The 20543-nt window shown below is 33.1% G+C and overlaps 1 protein-coding gene across 1 annotated transcript; it reads right to left on the reverse strand.

Moving 5' to 3' along the window:
• Positions 1-1785: 1785 nt before the first annotated feature.
• Positions 1786-19486, reverse strand: LOC110796029 (beta-glucosidase 11-like). Its single transcript, XM_056833317.1, has 13 exons — positions 19248-19486; positions 17808-17874; positions 17478-17530; positions 16000-16075; positions 15511-15582; positions 15287-15374; positions 14360-14612; positions 6452-6567; positions 5136-5356; positions 3562-3590; positions 3358-3451; positions 3175-3265; positions 1786-2257 (listed from the first exon to the last, which is right to left on the reverse strand). Exons 1-13 carry the CDS (start codon positions 19371-19373, stop codon positions 2020-2022), a joined length of 1524 nt encoding a protein of 507 aa, XP_056689295.1. The 5' UTR covers positions 19374-19486; the 3' UTR covers positions 1786-2019.
• Between the last annotated feature and the right edge of the window lie 1057 nt (positions 19487-20543).

Consider the following 20543-nt stretch of genomic DNA (forward strand, 5'->3'; position numbering starts at 1 on the left):
ATCTATAGCTTAAATGGTGATTGGTAAAACAAATATTTGGTCGAATATAGTGGGTGGACTTCTTTTGGGGCAGTGGGGCATAGATAATTTTTAAATTTTGTAACTCCACAAGAGACCTTAAAATGTTATATAAGTATCTTATAAGGGTTTATATTGTAGAATTTTATATTATAACGAATTATTATAAGGATTGTAATATCACTTTTATATAAAGTTTGATCCAAAATTAACATTTTGATACGTAAATCTTAGATTACACCTTTGTGATGGGGTTGGTTTGGATTTTAGATTCGGTTGAAAATGAAAATAAACATAGATATTTGACTAATAGAGAATAATAGAGAATTGATGTTGGTGGGCAGGTATAAGTAATTAAGGATAATATGTATCTAACTTGGTGATGGGGCGTGTTTGAATTTATTGGCTTTGAAACACTCTCCCCATCATATATGTATAGTCATTTTTTTTATCAATGTTATAGCTAATAATAAAATCGATTTTATTAATATATTTATATCAATATTTACAAAAGTTAACTGGAAAGATAAGGTGGATTATTAACGAAATATGGGGATGTTAGATTGTCGATGGTGAGGGTTTGTGAGTGACCCCGACCCCCCTGCATCCACTACACGTGGAGGGTATGTAGAAAAGTTTGGTAGGTGACGGAGATATATAAAGAACGTATTTACTGTGGGTGTTGGGGCGATGATAGATTTTAGGTAGGACCCGCTTGGATCGCTGATCTTTCATCTAAGGGATTATGTATATATGAACATTTTTTTTATTATTAACCTACATATTATAATGATTTATTTATTTTCTCAATTAATTACTCTAATCAGACAACCAAATTGTCAAATACTCTATCATAGAGTTATGTAATTCTACTCTCTTACAAAAACAAAAAAATCATCGAGTTTAGGGGTGTGTGATGGTGCGAGAATGTATTTTCTTTTGTAACTCGCGAGGCAAGGATTTAGATAGGGATGGGTACCATACCAATCTTGTGTGGTGTGGATTGAGATGAAATTTTAGGTGGGCACAGACGTGGAGGGACCATCCCTGCACCCGCTCCGCCTTGAAGTTATCTCTAGCTGAATAAAGTAGATGGTCGAGTATTCTATGGGTGTTAGTGATTGGGTAATGAGTTAGATAGTGGATATGACTATCGAAGTAAAGGTTGGATGAACATAACTTTATGTATGACACGGGTGGTAAACGGAGATGAAATTAATTCTATTAACGTATGTTTTATTGTTTTTTATTAAGACGGATAATGAGGCAATAACATATCCACCCATCATTAGTTTTAATTAGAAAAATATATGTAAGCTCTATTCTGATGATAATTTTCTATAATTTTAGTTTAGAGTTCATGCAAAATTAATATTTAGATTATAAACCGTGCATATACTAGTTAACTCCTGTCAGATCTACTTTTTCAATAAAATAACAATTGATAACCAAACAACCATTTATCACCTAAAACTTTGTGCAAAGGTAAGTGTAACAACTAATCTGGGACGGAGGGAGTACTTTCTACCAATGCGCCAAAAAATAACATGTGTATTTAATGCGTTGTTTATTACTAGTACTAATTTACTGGACATGCTTTTATTTTAGTCCCTTTCCGTCATGGGCCCTAGATGGTCGCACCCCTCACCTAGAGTCCAGCCTAATAGTTTCATTGTTCATATTTCACGAAATAGGGTCACATATTGTAAACCATAAATTACGTAAATTACAAAATGCGTAACGTAAAATATTTGTTCTTACATTGAATCTTATCATCATTAAGTAAAAAAGGTAATATATATCTCTTAAGAAAACATATATAGGTTACCTTCAAAAAAAAGAAAAAAAAAAGAAAGAAAACATATATAGGTTGATAGAGCAATTGATGTCTTTTCAAGTTTTCTTCATCACGAACTGAAAACTTATAAGTGGATAGTTTCTCTCATCTTCTTTTTATGTCGAACAACTTGTGTTTGGTTAACATTGGATTTTAAAAAAGTTTTAAATTGAAGACCGACCCATAACATCATCTTCTACCTTTTTCTTCTCTACGTATGTAGTTGTGTTTTTGCCCTTCAAAAATCCAGAGTACCATTTTTGAGATAACTTAGGTTGTCTTGTCAAATTTGGACTATTAAAATCAACATGATATAGACCAAAGGTAGACTTGAAGCCATATAATAGTTCATATACGTCCATAAGTGACCATACAAAGTACCCTCTTGTATCGGATCCATTTCTGCAATAAGGAAAAAAGTCAAATAAATTCTTATTAAGACTATACATTTCGATTCACCTTATTTAATTTCACTTATTTCAGGAAAAATAATTCAGATAAATTATATGAATTTCATATAAGATAAGTTCAGAAAAAATAAGGGTTGACGAAGCACAATAATACCTAAAACAAGGTTTGATAAGTTTAGATAAATTCGGTTAATTAAGTTCAGATAAGTTAAGATATATAAGTTCAGAAAAAATAAGTGAAATCAGATAATAGAACGCACCATAAATGAACTATTTTATACTTACTCTATTCTTATTTAGTTGACACATTTCTTTAGTTACGTTTGTCCATGCACAATTTTATCATTAATATCTTTAATTATGTAGATAAAGAAAAAAATTATAAAAAGTTGATATGTTGAAAATATTTATCAAGGCGAATTTAACAAGATCTCATATGCATGACACTATATTTTAATGACAATATCCAGTCATAACGACGTATGAATATTGTTAAAGTCAAACTGTTTCAACTACTCCAAAAATAAGAACATATCATAATTAACAATATTAATTAATGGACACCCTAGTGAATCCAAAACCTTATTTGGTACCTAAAATAATTGTATTGCTTGTATTGTATATCATTGTTCTTTGATTTTTTTTTTTTTAAAGTATCATGATAGGATCGATCTATTCCCTCTATTGTCAAAAAAAAAAATGTTGTCATGATAGGATCTACTCCCTCATTGAAAAAAAAAAATAGAGTTCATTCAGATTTCAGTATAATTGTACACATAGATAGATAAAGGGTGTCAATAATAAAAGAGAGAAAGAAATAGAGCAAGTGGCCGGGAAAATATGCCAAAAAAGGTATGGGACAAATCAAATGAATGCGTCAAAAAAGGATGGAGAAAGTATTCATCTTACCTCACAGCATTAAGCAAACTCCCAATATGAGATTGTATGTATTCAACCCTAAATTGATCATTAGTGGCTGTACTATGTTTTGCCACTTGACCTGCAACAAAGTTCCATTTAAACATTAATGTCTAATTAAAACTTAATAGTCTACAAAAAAATTAAAAGAAATTAGGAAGTAAGAGGATAAACCATTTTCATGAATAAAGATTAGAGGATTTTGATAAACATCCTTGAAATACTCCAGTACTCGCTCTAAGCCCCATGGTTCATTAGGAAACATAAACTAGGAGATCGCGATAATTAAAATGTTAGTAGATGTAACTAATTCTCAAATATACAATTACAACCATATAATTGAAATATATACTTGATTGAATGATTTAAATCTCTCACCTCGTCTGGCAATACACTTGGATCAGAATCTGTAAGAATAGAATGTTATAAATTATAATGTAAATGTACAATTGAGAAAAAATGAGAATAATTAGGTAAGTTCATATAAGTTTAGTTAAGTTCAGATAAGTTCATGAAAAATAAGGATTGACCAATTACAGTTTATAACTAAAATAAGTTTTGACAAGTTTTAATAAATTCAGTCAAGTTCAGATAAGATAAATTCAGAAAAAATAAGTGAAAATCAGTTGAATAGAAAACACACTAAAGCAAAATCAGCTTAATTAATTTCTTTCATGTGAACTTACTGAACAACGAATGGATGGTGTATTATTTTTCTTTTAAAAATATTGCTCAAGTCATATACAAAGTACACCCATTAACACATGATTTTAAATCCAGCCTTGGAAAAAATCTTATTTGTTCTCCGTATTGAAGTTAAACAAATGTTCCTAAGAAAGTATACATGTCATTTAACACTTACTCCCTCCATCTCTTAATACTCGCACCGATTTGATCAGTGCGAAATTTAAAACACTTGAATTGACTTATTAATTTAATGGGTGGTAGTTGATATTGGGGTATTTTTAATATAGTTAGTGGAAAATGTGTAAAAGGATAGGAGGTCGGCGAGGCGGCATGATATGATGAAACAGCGCCAAACATGTACCATTTATTTATAAAGAGTACCATTTAATTAAAAAAAGAGTACCATTTCGATAAAAACATGTACCATTTCGTTAAAAAGAGTATCATTTCATAAAAAATAGAGTACCATTTCGATTAAAACATGTACCATTTCATTGATTTTTTTTGTTGTTGTTACTCCCTCTGTATTTATTTAAGAGATACACTTGGCTTTTCCGGCCGTATTTATTTAAGAGATACACTTGCCATTTTTAGTAACTTATCAACCCCACCATCTAATTAAATAATTTATTTACCCCACACCCCCACCCCCCATCCCCTAAAATGACATGGTCCCCACTTGTTTTACTTATTAAAATATCTACCCAACCCACTTGTTTTATTACTTTATTTCATTTAATTCTTTTTCTTAATACCCGTGCCCGACCAAGTGTATCTCTTAAAAAAATACGAAGGGAGTATGTTTTTACAAAAACATAACAGCCTGCAGTTTTGACTTTCTCAAGAGGATGGTGGAGGTGTGAATTTTTAAATGATTTTTTGTAGGTAGTGGGTTAGTAAGTAAGTGTGAGAAATAATAAAATATTGATAAAAAAGTTCCATTTATACAAACGGAGCAAGTAGTACGGAACGACCCAAAAAGAAAAGCGGTGCGAGTATTAAGGGACGAATGAGTATTTAACAAGTACTCTTTACACGTATTACATGTGACATTAAAAATGGGCCTATTGTTAGAACTCGGAACCATCAAGCATTGAATTACTACCTTAATTTCTTAATTTTCTTAACATTTTATTTTATACGGATTTTAATATCATATTTGACTGTTAATCTATCAAATTTCACATATTATATTCAAATTATAAATCTGAGCCATACTAGTATTATATTAAAGGTACTTGCAAGAAGTTTAGAGTTAAACATACATTTCCACTCCACTCCAATGTCGGCAAAAAAATCTCTTGGATATTTGGAGAGGCCAATAGAATAGTCGTTGGTCTCCATGACACTGTAGTAATTAATTCCAATGAAATCAAATGATCCCTTCACCAATTTTGATTCCTTTTCTGTGAAAATAGGAATTTTTCTGCCAGCATTTTTCTTCATTATTTCAGGGTAGTCACCATATGTCAACGGATGCATAAACCTAATAGACCAAGGGAAGAGTTAACTTCACGATTCGAAAGTTGTAATCTTACAATTCACAATAAGAAATTACGTGGCCAATTCAAAACTTAATAAATATAATCTTATGTTGTGAATAAGTGAATTAAATCTTTAATGGAGGATTAATATAGTTGGGTTTACTAATTACGCAAAGAAAAATTCAAGGAAAAAAGGAAATGCACACGCACGGATTTTACAGTTGCTCCTGCAAGTTTTTAGGCAACTTGTGCGCACGCACAAAAATGGCATGTGCGCGCGCACATAATTTCTGTGCGGGCACACAAAATTTCTGTGCGGGCACACAACAAGGTCGTTTGCGCGCACAAAATTTCTGTGCAGGCACACAACTAAGCGGGATCTTCTCTTTCCTTTTGTTTGGGATACGTGGCCTTTTCTACTTCGTTGATCTTATTTCTTCTTTGGTACTACCTCCGTTTCTTTTTGTTCATTACGTTTGGACTTTTGCACGTTTATTAACGTATAATAAAGATTATTTTTCTTTTTTAATAAACTCAAATAAAACTTCAATCCACTAATCATTACAACAACCAATAAGATTGTTTTATCTATCAAAATGAACCAATAATGGAAAAGCACACAAATTGCTAACTTAACATACTTGGAAATTGTAAAGAAATTTAATGAGTTGAAAAAATTGAACCAATTAAAATTAAAAGCTAGCACAAAAAATGACAATATAATAAATTTATAAAAGGAAAGATTCTCCCACGTAACAAACATTGTGAAACACCCTATAAGGGATACGTAACAAACAAAAAGAAACGGAGGGAGTACTATATAAAAACCTATTTCTGAATTGTGTGGAGAGTTTAATCAAAGTTTGAAGTGATTAATACAATAATCCCCCTTCCCAAAAGTGGATGTAGCTCATTTATGAGTGAACAACTATAAATTTGGTGTTCTTTATTTGAGTATTTATTGTATTTTCATTTATTTCCCAACTAGAAAACCACAAATCAAAATTCATCGATCTTTATTGAATTAATCCGACATTAATTCATAACATCTTAAAATTGTAGAATTAAGTAACTATTTAATCTTGAATTGAACTTACCATCCAATCAAAAAATCGTAAGTTCTTCGAGTCGCAATTATGTGTTCTCTTGTGTTGGTAATAGGACTGAAATGGTAACAAAGGAGATTGATACCAACAAATCCAAGTTGTTTGGCCTATATCAAATAATTGTGTTAATAACAAATGATCTCTATGCTAATATTTAATAACAGGAAAATTTGCAAGAAATTTGGAGTGTCATGGGTCCCTCATTGAAAACATGTTCCCATTTTATTTTCTTTAAATTTTATGTCTCTTCCTTCTCCAATTTCATGTCTTTTCACCACTGAAAAAGAATTCATCCCCCTTCTTCACCTCCAATAAATTTCATGTCCCTTTTATCTTTTAATTTTTCTATTAATTTCAAGTAATATACCATTTATATTTCTATCTTCATTGTTTTATTAGTGAAACACGAAATAAAATACATACTTTACTTTGATGAATTGAAAAATTATTCACGTTTAAAGTATAACAAACCCGTGCATGCCATGGGGTTTGTTAGATAATACTCCCACATGGAAGAAATATGTTGTTTTGCATATCCTTAAATATATTCATGTGCTTCATATATTGAATATGTTGTGGCTTGAGTTATTGGGCCAAGTGGGATTGAGCTTGGTTTGCTAGTATTGGGTTGGTAATATGGCTATATATTATTAATTTTTTTGCGGTTATTAATATTTAATTAATTTAAATATTAATTATTTATTTATTTTAATAGGAATAGTTGAGTTTGATGTATTATATTCGTGATTAGGAAATCCTGGGGGTAGATTAGCTTTGAATCCCATCAGCAATATAATAGGGGCTAATATTATCCTAAAAACAGAGATTAACTCGTCCTAATCTAGTTTTTGTATTTACGTTTTTCATAATTCAAAGTATAATTTATAACAATGGGGTCAATACTAGTATCATGAATTGGTCACTTTCTTTATTTCTTTTTGTTTTTTGACATCGACTAATTTACAAGAAGCATGAAAGAAAATTAAAATAAACAAAATTGGTACTAATATGTACTCCCTCCGTTTCTTTTTGTTGTATCCGTTTCCTTTTTAGTCGTTTCATAATGTTGTATCCACTTAGAATCTTTCCATTTTTGGACATACTTTTTTTCCTAAAATACCCTTATATTTCAATCTAATAACCAAAAAACCTAAAGAATCTACCCATATTCCCACCTAATTTTCCCCACCCATAATATTTTATTCATTTAACCCACCCACCTCCCTTATTAAATTAATAAAACCCTAACGTCACTCTCACCTCTCTCTCCTTATAACCCGTCCCTCTCACCCTCTCTCTCCTCATTCTCTTCGGATCCCTCTCTCCTCCTGTCTCCCTCTCTCTCCTCAAGAAATCTCTCTGTTTCTCTAAAAACCCTAACCTTCTCCGCCCCTGTTCTTCGTTTTTTTTGGTGAGATCTCTCAGATCTTTGGGGTTTTCGCTCAAAATTGTTCTCAAACTTTAACCGGAACGACATTCCGGTGAGATCCCCTCTAGTTTTGTCCCCTTTGTCGTCCCAAATCCCGGTTGGTAATCGATTCTCTGGTGAAATTTTTTTGGGGATAAAATCGGAGTTTTATTAGGGTTTTATTAATTTCTTAATGGGATCCTCTTCCTCCAAATATCTTCCGACTTATTCGGTTGGTACTTCTGGGCAACGAATTCCTGACTCAAACTGTGATTGGGGCTCGAAATGCATTTGTCCCAACAACGAGCACTCGTATTCTGGCGAGTATCTGAATAATTTGAGGTTGGCCCAGAAGGAGAACACGAGTACCCGAAATTATCTCAAAGCTTGGTTTGAGAAAATGGAAGTGGAGCCTGGTGAAGAGGTGGAGTCCAAATACGACGATCGAGTCCCCACACCAGCAGATCTGAGATTCTTTGGAGGAGACGAATCTGATGAGGTATATTTCCTTATTTTTGGGTTTTTTTCCTGATTTTTCGAGTTAATTAGGGTTTACTCTGTTTTTGGGATTTTTTGTGTTTCTTGGAGAAAATCTGTGATTTTTGGTTGAAACGTAGGTTTTCTAATAAAATTAGGGTTACTCTGCATGTTCTGATTTTTTGTGATTTTTTGTGAATTGCATGTCAGAGATTCGTTGATAATTTTTGTTAAATGATGAAGTTTTCTAATTGCATGTCAGAGATCCCTTGATTTATTTTGTTAAATGATAAATTTTCGAATTGCATGTCAGAGATCCCTTGATTTTTTTGGTTAAATGATGAAGTTCATGAATTGCATGTTAGAGATCCCTTGATTTTTCTCGAATTTTATGAGTTTTTTTAAATTGCATGTTGAATACCATGAATGTTGGTCTGTTTTGGTTGATTTGGATGTTCAATTCCATGATTACTTTGATGATGTTGTTCTTTGATCTTGTTAAGTTGATCTAGTTCAGTTGCATGTTGCATGTTCTTTAAATTGCATGTTGAATCCCGTGGTTGTTCTTTGGTGATGTTGTTCAGTTCAGACATGTGTGATGGTCTTCGTATGATGATCTTGTGACTTGATCTATTTATGATGATCTTGTTTAGTTTAATTAATAAATCCCATGAATGTTTGTGATGATGTGAAATATATTAAACATATTTTATGTCCCCTCTTGATTGCAAGGAACCCAATCACTCTGATTCATTCGACCTATACTATGTGGGTGAGTGTGAGAACACAACTGCTGGTCCAGAGGTTTCTGATGGGCAATGTTCGGTTTCGTCCCCAAACGTGAAGGAAGATGAAATAAAAAAAAAAGCCACCTAAGGGTGTTGATGATGCTTAGAGATAAGTGTGTCTTCTATAAACCCTCTTTTAATTATATTTGGATTGCTGGTTAGCTGTGGAGACATAAGGTGGAGTAGCCAACAACTGTGATCTGTTGTTGGCAAGGGGTGTTGTTGTTTTGTTGATGATGTGATAGGGTTTGGAGTGTATTCATGTCCTCTATTATTGCCTTGTTGCTTGAAACATGTTGCCTTGTTGATTGATGAATGTTGCCTTGTTGATTGATGAATGTTGCCTTGTTGATTGATGAATGTTGCCTTGTGTGCTTGCTGATTTAATAATGTTGCCTGTTGAAACTGTCATATGTTTGCTGGTTGATTAGTGTTGCCTTGAGAGGGGTGAAAGCATATGGGATGGGTTTATGAATAAAATTTTAACATGTGATTGGAAAAAAACAGTTTCATTAAAGTCCCCTCTTATTGTTTGTCTTTCCTGAATGCTTGGTCTGTGATGTTAGGGTTTGAATGAGGTCTATGATGAGTCTTTCAGTGCTGAGAAACTATCCATGTTTCATAAACCACAGTGCGCCATTAGCATCCAGCCGTAGGCTGTATGAGGCTTTTGTGTGCTAATGGTTTGTGAACATGGTGTGGTTCAATGAAGCTTGGGGACATCTGAGACCAAATTTAACATGATGATGAGTCTTTCATATGCAGAGTCTTTCATATGCTGATGTGTTTTTTCAAGTTACATCGATGATGAGTCTTTCATATGCTGAGAAACAATTCAAGTTACCTACACTCACTCGTGCTGCCATTAGTATCAGTGATGATGCTTCTCAGGCGCTAAGTGTGTGTAGGTTGAATTTGTTTCAATGATGCTTGGGGACATCTGAGATGAATTTTGATGTCATGCATGTTTTACTTTTGTTAGTTAGGTGGTCCTTCAAAGGGGATTGACTTATTTTTAAATATCCAATGCGATAGTTCACAATTTGTCAATTCCCTTTGGAAGGACCACCATGACACTTAAACAACATGTTTGATTGTGGTGTTAATGATAATCAATGATGTTAAAGGTTGATATCCTGAGATTTATGTTTCAATACTTGTCCTTTAACTCCTTTTGTCTAATGGAGTGATTGTCATTTCACATGATCAGTAGTGAATATCAATCATTCCATTCGGCAAAAGGATGTTAAAGTTGAGAAAATATTGATACAATAGATCAATGATGCTATTCAACAACTCTGAGATTGGAACCCTAATGTTTGCTAATGTCCCATGTGTGAGTTTGATCATTGTGATCTGTGATGTAATTGTTGATTATCTTAGATTTTGGTTTCTAACATATTCCCTCGTCCCCTTTTACAAAAGGGGATAAATTTCATTTCAAAAACAAACAAGTGATCATGTAATCCCTTTTGTGAAAGGGTGATGAGGTTGTTAAAATTTAGAAACATACTACATATATGCTGTAAATCAACCTAACTGAGATTGTTGTGCCTTGTCCATTGCTGCCTTGTTATTTGTTTTGAGTCATCTATGATGAGTTTTCATTTGCTGACACTCAAACCCTATATTCCATTAACACTCATGCGCCATTAGCATGAATAATGCTTCTCGGGAGCTAAGTGTTGGTGGATGGGGTTTGTGTGAGGGATGCTTGGGGACATTCTGAGATGGTTGTGTGTACTTGCTTCTATGTACTTGATGCCTTCTTCTTCATGCTTTGTTCAATGATGAATTGGTTTAAGCATATCGAATTTTACTTTTGTTGACGCATCGGTATCTAGGTGGTAAGATTTTCCATCTGAAAATGATGTGATATGCATTCTTTCCACTTAGATGCCGATGTGTTTAGAGAAGTGATTTTGCATATGACTTTCTAAGTATGTTGTAAGTAAATACCTTGCCTTTGCTGCCTTGCTCATGGCCTTGTTTTTTTGAGTTGTTCAATGATGAAATGATTTAGTAACTCGAATATTACATCTTTTGACGCATCGGTTTCAAAATGGGAATAAATTCCATCTGAAAATGATGTGATATTCATTCTTTCCATTTTGAAGCTGATGTGTTTAGAGTTGTGATTTTGCATGTCCTGAGTTTCCTACACTTTTAGTATCCTCTGTCAAATGGAGTGACTTTTCTATCCCATTTCTGTTTGTGTTAGTCATTCACTCCATTTGGGAGGAGGATATTAAAGTTTAGGATTCAATGATGATGAACACATACAAACTGAGAACAACATGTCCCCATGCTTTGCCTTGCCTTGAAAATGAATTCATGTGTTGCCTTGAAAACATAAAGTTGTCCCCTTAATGGTTTAAGGAATGGCTGACTCATTAAATTGGTGCATTGTTGCCTTATGATTTTGACTTATCCTGAAATCATATGTTAATATGCAATGTACATGTTCCCTTATGATTTTGAATAATCCTGAAATCATATGTTAATATGCAATGTACATGAATAACTACAAATATGTGAGTATGATGAACAAAAACTAAAGATTAACAACAACAAATTGATTCATTCATTCTTCCAGTTGATATGTTGCTTCCAAAATGTTTTAAATACATGTGATGCTTTCATTCAAGCTTACAAAAGTGACATTTTGTTTGCTCTTGTAATTTTTAAAACATGTTCCCAAAACACAAAAAGTAATCTCTCGTTCTTGCTCTATACTTCACTGATTTGCTCTCCATTCATCAACAAGTTGTTTGCATTCATTCACAGCCCACCTTGGGGCCTTAACTTGTTCTGGCAGATTCCCCTCATCTTCTAAAATCTTTTTCTTGTTGTGTGGGAGTTGGTAGTCATTGTCCCCCTTGTGTTTCAAAATTTCATTTCCAACATATTGAAGTGACATCCACACATTAGATAGAGTCTTTGCATGCAGTTCATTATATGCCTCAGTCACAGCACCACTTAAATCTTCAACTGTTTTAGGCATCTTTTTGTGCATTAGTGATTGAATTGACCTAAAGAACCCCAAGTCTAATATGTTACAATCTGGACTGTTTGCTGGCTGCTGAGTCAATATCAATGTGAAGCCATCTTGCTTGTAATGTTGCTGCCATTCTTGATCATTTTGCAAAATGTGTGCCTTTGCATTGTCTTGAATGATGTATATCACCCTTTCCCCCTCATGTGGTGGCCATTTCTCTTTAATTGCTGGGATTAGGTAGTTGATTAGCATGGCCCTAGTTGCAATCTGATTAACTGACTTGATTGGTTTAGTCTCAATTGTCCCCTTGACTCTATTTTTGGATGTTCTCTTTGCTGCCACTGCATCTGTGAATGGAAATATACCAAGTTTCCCATCCCACTCACACTGCCCATCTTGTCCCCACCTTGGCCTTGCTACTGCTGCCATAAACATGAACTTTGGAATCTTAGTTCTTGATTTTCCCTTCCTGTGTGGAAATGGTTCATTGTTTGCTAAATAAACTCTTTGACTTTTTTGTGTAAGATAGAACCATTTCTCATCGATGTGAATGAAATCATACATGCTGTAATATGTGGGATCATTTGGTATTGAGTAGTCCATTAAGAGACCAAGTACCCACTTCATCCTTGCCATCTTGCATTCTTCTGAAATGCCTGGATTCAATGGACTTGAATGTGGTTTTATCTGTTTTCTTTTCACCATTCTCCAAACTGTTGTGGGACTCAAATTGAGCATCCTTGCTAGATCAATAATGGTTGTTCTATCCCCCATGGCTATGGAGGCTATAGACTCATATGTTACTTGAATTCTCTTTCTCCCACAGTTGTGATATTTGCTATCATAGAAATACGAATCCATGGCTGCCTTATGTGCCAATGCTCTCTGCCATATTAGTCTAATTGTCTTCCTTGTGTAACCAAACTTTATAACAGCCTGCCTATTTGTCCCATGAATGAGTTCATCTGAATGCTTTTCTTTTCTTAAGAGAAGGAACAACAAGATTTCCAACCTTAATTCGTTGTTAATCCTTGGGGTTCTAGGCTTATGATGATTTTGCTCTGTTTCTGTTTGATGAATTGGAGATGGTGGGAACTCTTGTTGTGTTGGCATGTTCAAATCAAACAAAAATGGAACTGAGTGGTTATCTGATATACCTGATGTATGCTGTGGTCCCACTTCACATTCTTGTGCATATTCTTGTCCCACTTCATTCAGATCTGGCAATTGTTGATTTTGCTCAAAGTCCCCTATTTGATGAGCATTTACTTCACTTACAGCATTTTGGGTTGCTTCATCATCATCATAATCTGAATCAGAGTTCGTCCCGTCTCCTTCATCATCGGAAAAACCGAGGAACTCGTCCTCCTCTTGATCTGAAGCCATTAATGTCCCCTTGCTGATTAATTGTAGTGCATTTATTGCCTTTGGTTTTTTGTTGTTGTAACTGATATTAAAACAGTTGGAATTTATGAGGGTTTTTGGGTAGAAATTGTCCCCTATTTATAAAGGGTGGTAAATGTATAAAGTTTGGAGGGAAAAAGTTTGGAGGGAAAACTTTTTGGTAAATTTCTGTTTTTGGAGGGAAGTGTAAAAAGGGAAGTGGACTTTCCCAATTTGGGAAGTTTTCCCTCCGTTTTTTTCTGTTGCTGTAATCTCATTGGATGAAATAAATCCACCTCATGTACTTTGGTCCCCACTTCAATCAGATTTTTTCTGATTTTTGATTAATTAAATGAAAATATCCCCTTTCCCATAATTCTTTAATATTTTCTCTCTCCTTACTTTAATCTTTAAAAAAGAATCTCTTACACATTCTTACACACAATCATTTCTCTTACACCCAATCATTACACTTATACCCATACAAACCAAGATTCTATTTTTCTTAAAAACCCCCCAAGATTCCAAATGGATACAACATTTAGAAATGGAGGGAGTAATAAACTAATATGGCTCTAAAGAATTTTGCGCTTTTGTCATTTTTACGCATGCTAATAAACAATTTTGATTATTAATATCTTTAAATTTTTTAAGCAAAAATTATATAATGTTGATATTTTGAAAATACACATCGAGATAAATCTGTCAAAAATCTAACATGACTATATTTATCTTATACTACGTACGAAGTATATAAATCATCAACAATCGTTAAATTATAATGTCAATGTGTGAATAGTGTAAAAAGTTCAAACGCTGCGAGTATTAAAAAACGAAGGAAATACCTGATATTTGTCCTTATATAGCCTTACAGCAGATCCATGAGCCAATAGTAGAAGGTGAGCAGCAATATATGGTTCAGTTGTGGAGTTTCCTCTGCTACAATTTCCGAAGGGGGGAGAACACCTACCTGGGGGGAAATTCCCGATATCATAACCACCAAATGCGAAGATATTCGGCTCGTTCAAAGTTGTCCAGTATCGAACCCTATCACCAAATTCTCTAAAGCATACATCAACGTATGCTGTGAAGTCTTCTCTGCATGTACATATATTATTATCCATCACAATTAGTGTCTTGAGTGTTTCAAATTAACTAAATCGTGCCAGATTATATTAGACCAGACCAAATAACATCAGATTATATGAGAAAAAAAATCAACTAGCTTCTAAACCTAGCTTGTATATTTGGAGTTATTCTTTATTTGAGATGGGATTTTATTAACATCACGCTTAACTAATTAAGGGGTCGGGGTTAATTAGCTTTTAATGAGACAAACAAGTAGTAGTAAGTGAGAAAGACTTAAAAATCATACTTTGATGTTTCAGTTTCTATTCCTAATGTTTCTCAATGCACATTATATATATATATATATATGTTTATCTCAAATTAATTATACATTAGTAAAAATCATAAATTTTAAATATTCGTCGACACGTATTAAATAAGATATAATATGAATATTTATTTTTTTAAAAGATTCTTTTCACTTGTGAATATTATCAAAATTTTGAATTTGTACATTATTATAAAAGGGATGAGTATGTAATAGATAAATGATCTCTTTGTTCAAAAAAATTTGTCACATGTACTACTTTAATAAGTAAATTACGTACAGTTAAATTTGTATGGACACATGCAACATAAGGTGTTATATCTCAAAGTACGGTGTGAAATGTATTTGGATTCAATATATAAATATAAGTACATACATGATCCTTCGATTGAGGAAACCTTCATACTCATCCTCGAGTACTTGTGGTACATCTGTATGCAATAGTGTAACATGAGGTTTGATTCCTGCACGTACATTTCATCGAGTTTAATTTAATACTCATTCGTTCTATGTAGCTTATCATGTACTCCGATCCGTACTCCATACGTAGTATTTCAATTGAAATATTGTTACGTTCCAGTAGAAAAGCATGCGCATTACCATGTTTGATGAGTTCATTGATGAGGTTGTTGTAGTATTTTAAACCTTTGGGATTAATAGATCCTCTTCCATCTAAACAATATAAACATAAACTTAATACAATTGACAATTTTGGTACATATATACGTAGTACTCCCTCCGTCCCGGAATACTTGACCTGTTTTCCTTATCGGGCCGTCCCTTAATACTTGACCTGTTTCTAAAAATGGAAATATTCTAACAATATTATATTATTTCTCACTCCATCCCTATTAACCCACCTACCCCTACTCCATACAAAAAATAATTAAAAATTCAACCCCTACTCTCCCCCAACCCCACCTCTTAACCCACCTCCCACTAACTACATTAAAATAATACCCCACTATCAACTACTACCTATTAAATTAAATAACTCAATTCAAGTCTCTTAAACTCTGTGCCGGTCAAACCGGGTCGAGTATTCCGGGACGGAGGGAGTATATGTTAGGAAGATATAAATATTAGTACTTGGAATCAGTCTCGACCAGGAGATAGAAAATCGGTATGCGTCCAATCCAGTCTCTGCCATGAGTTGAACATCTTCCTAATGTCACACAAAGTAGAAAATATATATGTTAAGAGCCATAAGAGGGGGAAAACTAAGTACTCCCTCCGTCCCAAAATTATAGTTCTATTTTCTAAATCGGACGTCCCAAAATTATAGTCTTATTTTTATTTTTGGCTACTAGGGTCTCCAATTTCTCATGTACTATATTACGGAGTAATTAAAAATGTATTGAAAATCCTCACTCATGTACTATATTCCACTTTCCTATGTACTATATTATCTTTCACATGTACTTTATTCCACTTTTCCATACAACTCAATCATCATTTGTACTTTATTCCACTTTTTCATGTACTATATTCCATTTTTCTTAAAACTCGTGTTTTTTGTCAAACGGAACTATAATTATGGGACGGAGGGAGTACGTAATAAGCTTAACTAGATTTAAGTACATTAATTGATCACAATAAGATAACCATTTCCATACTTTCCTTATCAAAAGTCCGCACGCACTATTTGAGAATTTAATCGCATATAAGTTCAATAAGAGTTCCATTCTAATTAAATTAATTGGTTACGCTATGACTAATAACATAATTTAGAGAGAGGGATGAAGCCATGAAGCACGCTAATTTTGAAGTCAATCACCGATGTACACAGGGGTGAGCACAACAGGGTACTCTGTTAAATTCTAGGAATCGAAACCTATTGTAATAAGTTCCTTAAAATTAATGTTAGAATTAATGTATACAGGGTACCCATAGGGTACCCGTTCCAAAAAATTGAGAATCGAAACGGGAACCTGTTGCAATAGGTTCCCGAATTTGTTACCCGAAACCGAAACCTTCACATCAGATTCCGATTTCGATTCCAAAACCACAAGTTCCTAACATGTTCTGTTTACGAATCAAAATACCCTGACTTTTTGCTCACCCCCTACGTATACATGCTCTCAAGTTTCATACTCCCTCCGTCCCGGAATACTCGACCCGGTTTGACCGGCACAGAGTTTAAGGGACTTGAATTAACTTATTTTATTTAATAGGTAGTATTTGATAGTGGGGTATTATTTTAATGTAGTTAGTGGGAGGTGGGTTAAGAGGTGGGGTTGGGAGAGAGTAGGAGTTGAATTTTTAATTATTTTTTGTATGGAGTAGGGGGTAGGTGAGTTAATAGGGGTGGAGTGAGAAATAATATAATATTGTTAGAATATTTCCATTTTTAGAAACAGGTCAAGTATTAAGGGACGGCCCGATAAGGAAAACAGGTCAAGTATTCCGGGACGGAGGGAGTACATTATCTCTATTCACAAATAACAATCTCCTCATTTTTATTTCTTTCAATTCTCAACTAAAAAGAGTAATCCATGCATGCAACCGCCCAAAAACTAATTAATTTTTTTATAAAAACAAAAGAGGTATTAAAGACTTTTAATCACCTTGTATTTATGGTACTGATCACATGCTACATCCGGATTAAGTGTTCCATTTCCTGAAATTTTCAAATTTGAACTTAATATTATGTTAGGAAGCGATATGATATTTACTATCAAAATAATAAATAATAAATGATACTCCCTCCGTCCTTTAATACTTGTACCGTTTTGACTGAACACGCTTGGCAATGCACAACTTTGACCACCAATATATTTAACTACATATTATAAAATCTTATAAAAATATTAATATTTTGAAAATATATATTAAGATAAAGACAACAATATTAGATCCTAGTTGAAAGATTTAGTAAGACACTCAGACAAGCTTACTAGATTGATGAGCAAAAGTATCATAAATACTAGGCGTCCTTCCATCCTGCAGTGCTGCTCCCTCCACCTACGGATATATAGTAATAGTGGTTATACATGCAATCCATGTATGACATTTAATATGAATAATTATAATTCTCTCCACCTATAGATGTACAGTAATAGTGGTTATACATGCGATCCATGTATGAGTGTATGACATTTAACTAGCTTTTGAGCCCATTTAAAGAATGGACAATTATATTAGTGGTTATTAAGCCGTCTTTTAAATTGTTAATTTTATTGAAGGTTTGTGATCTTGATTAATGAGAACATATGATTTATATATGAGTTAAATTTAAATTAAAAAACATATAGATTAGATGGTGAATTAATATTGAGAGTTAAATATGGAGATGGAGTGGAAGAGGTTGAATGAATATATGAACTAAATGGTGAATTGATGTTGAATGGGGAAGATGAAAGGGATGAGGTGTTGAAGCTGTAAAATATTTCGTATAACAAAACGAAAAAATGATAAAAGAAAATTATGGAGGAAAGATGAGGTGACACGTGTTATTTAATGATCTTTGAAAGATGGATGACACGTGTCATCGAATGGTCTATGGTGTTATTTTTTAAATACTAGGTATATATATGAATAATTATAATTCTCTGTAATTATGTACGGAGTTTATGAAAAACTAATACTTCGATATAAGGTGTGTATATGGAAAACTAATTTTTAAGGGGTTCGACCCTAAGATTTTCAAGTCACACGGCGAATTCCCCACCAAATCCACCAAATATACAATACAATTTATGATTCATATTGTAATTATACTTTATATAAATAATACGGAGTACCTGTTTTTGTTATGGTGGGATACAAACAAATAAGTATGTTTTTTAATTATCTTGACGTGATATTTATTTTATAAATAATGATGTTATTTTTTTTGAGGGAATTATAAATAATGATGTAATATATAGAGGAACAAACTATTTGGAAATAGAAATGACTTATTATAGTAACTGATGAAAAAGTGTGGTATCATTATATTTTTTATTTTAAAATATAACCCTACGGTTTTTAAATTATGGGTTTCAAAGTTCCTAAAAATCCGTCGATCATGATGTTTGAAAATTTTGATTTAAGAAGGCTGGGAACTAATAGTGTTATACTTGAAAGATAATAAAATATCTCGACACTAAAAGACATAAATTAAGGTACAATTGGAATAATATTTTGGACACTACATTATTTATCAAGAAATACTAATTTAAAGAACATGACAATTAATACACCAATTAATATATTTTGAACGTACTCAAATATTGCATAATAATATTCTCAAGGTAAATTAAAATGAATGCAAAATAAAAGTCACAAAATTAATTGGAAATAATGTAGGATAATATATATACATACAAATACTTGTTGAAATAAGAATGAGGCACCTGATAAGCAGATGTACTAGCCCCAAATACGAACTCAGGAGGAAAGTCGTTGCGGTTGTACTCATCGGCTGCAACCAAATTCAGCAGACCAAACCATAGAAACAACATCATTAATCTTCTCTGCATTTTATCCTCTCTCTTTTCCTTCCTCTTTATCTAATTACGTTGTCAGATTTGATAATTGTATTTTGATAAGTCGTTAATTAGAGGACAAGCTAAGGTTTTAAGTAGTAATTAGACATTCTCTTTAGACTTTTAAAATTAAAGCACACGTTATACGTAATGTGTTGTTGTACGTGGTCCAATCTTTATTCACTATCAACACTTGAGCACGTAAAATTCTACACGAATATTCGAACGTACGTGGTCGACATCCTATTTATTTATCATTTCGTTACTTCATTCAGTCATTATATTATTGCCACATTAATCTACTGCCATATTAGAAGAGGATGCAAACCGCAAAGTCACAATAATTAACCAATAAAAACAATGATATATGAATATATGACGATGTAGGAACATATAGATGCATAAAGCGGAATTTCAGGAAACAATTTCCTAACATCTATCACAGGATCACATGCATAACAATAATGTAGATCAGATTAAGTCGAAAGAATAATCACCTTTGTAGCGTGTTCTCCCGTTCGTATGCAAGCTTCAAAGATTTTAGAGCTCCACTTGTTGCTCCTCTACTTACCACGTATGCTAGTACGGAAGAGAACGATCACGGTCAATCTCTTGCTTTGTTTGGGAAGAACGACGTTTTAGAGAAATAGAATTAGGGTTTTTGTGTTTTCCTTTTTGTCAGATATTAAATGAACGTGATTTCTAAATCCCTGACATTATAACTATTATAATGTGAGAGTTTTAGGTTAACACAAAACCAAAGCCCAACATTCTTTCCCTTAATAGACCGGTTGCCATCGGGCCTTTTGGGCCCATTCCAATTAGTGCTTATATGTGTGACCTTATAGGATTAAATTATTTTAGTTGTAGGTCCAATCAATATTGTCCTACTAATCACATTTATTCTCTAGCAAGCAAATATGATTACTAAAATAATTAACTTATTATCTTCATAATTAATTCCTATTTGTATTTAGTAATTGCCGGAAATGTCTAAGGACATAATTCCTTCAGACGATGATGTATGTCTTTGTTTATTGTCCTCTTGAATTTGTATCTTACACTCGGTATGTACTTACTGGATGATTCGATTCCATCCATTTGTTAACATTAACCTCTTCCAATGGAGTTGAAATAGCTCATCAATATTAACTTCTTCCAATG

This window comes from Spinacia oleracea, chromosome 6 (assembly GCF_020520425.1).
Source record: "Spinacia oleracea cultivar Varoflay chromosome 6, BTI_SOV_V1, whole genome shotgun sequence".
NCBI lineage: Eukaryota > Viridiplantae > Streptophyta > Magnoliopsida > Caryophyllales > Amaranthaceae > Spinacia > Spinacia oleracea.

Coding starts and splice junctions, on each gene's coding strand:
- LOC110796029 (XM_056833317.1), bottom strand. CDS start 19,373: ATGCAGAGAAGATTAATGATGTTGTTTCTATGGTTTGGTCTGCTGAAT. Junction 17,531..17,807: donor TACTTTTGCTCATCAATCTA/GTAAGCTTGTCT, acceptor TGAAAATTTCAG/GAAATGGAACACTTAATCCG. Junction 6,568..14,359: donor TATATAAGGACAAATATCAG/GTATTTCCTTCG, acceptor TATTTGATATAG/GCCAAACAACTTGGATTTGT.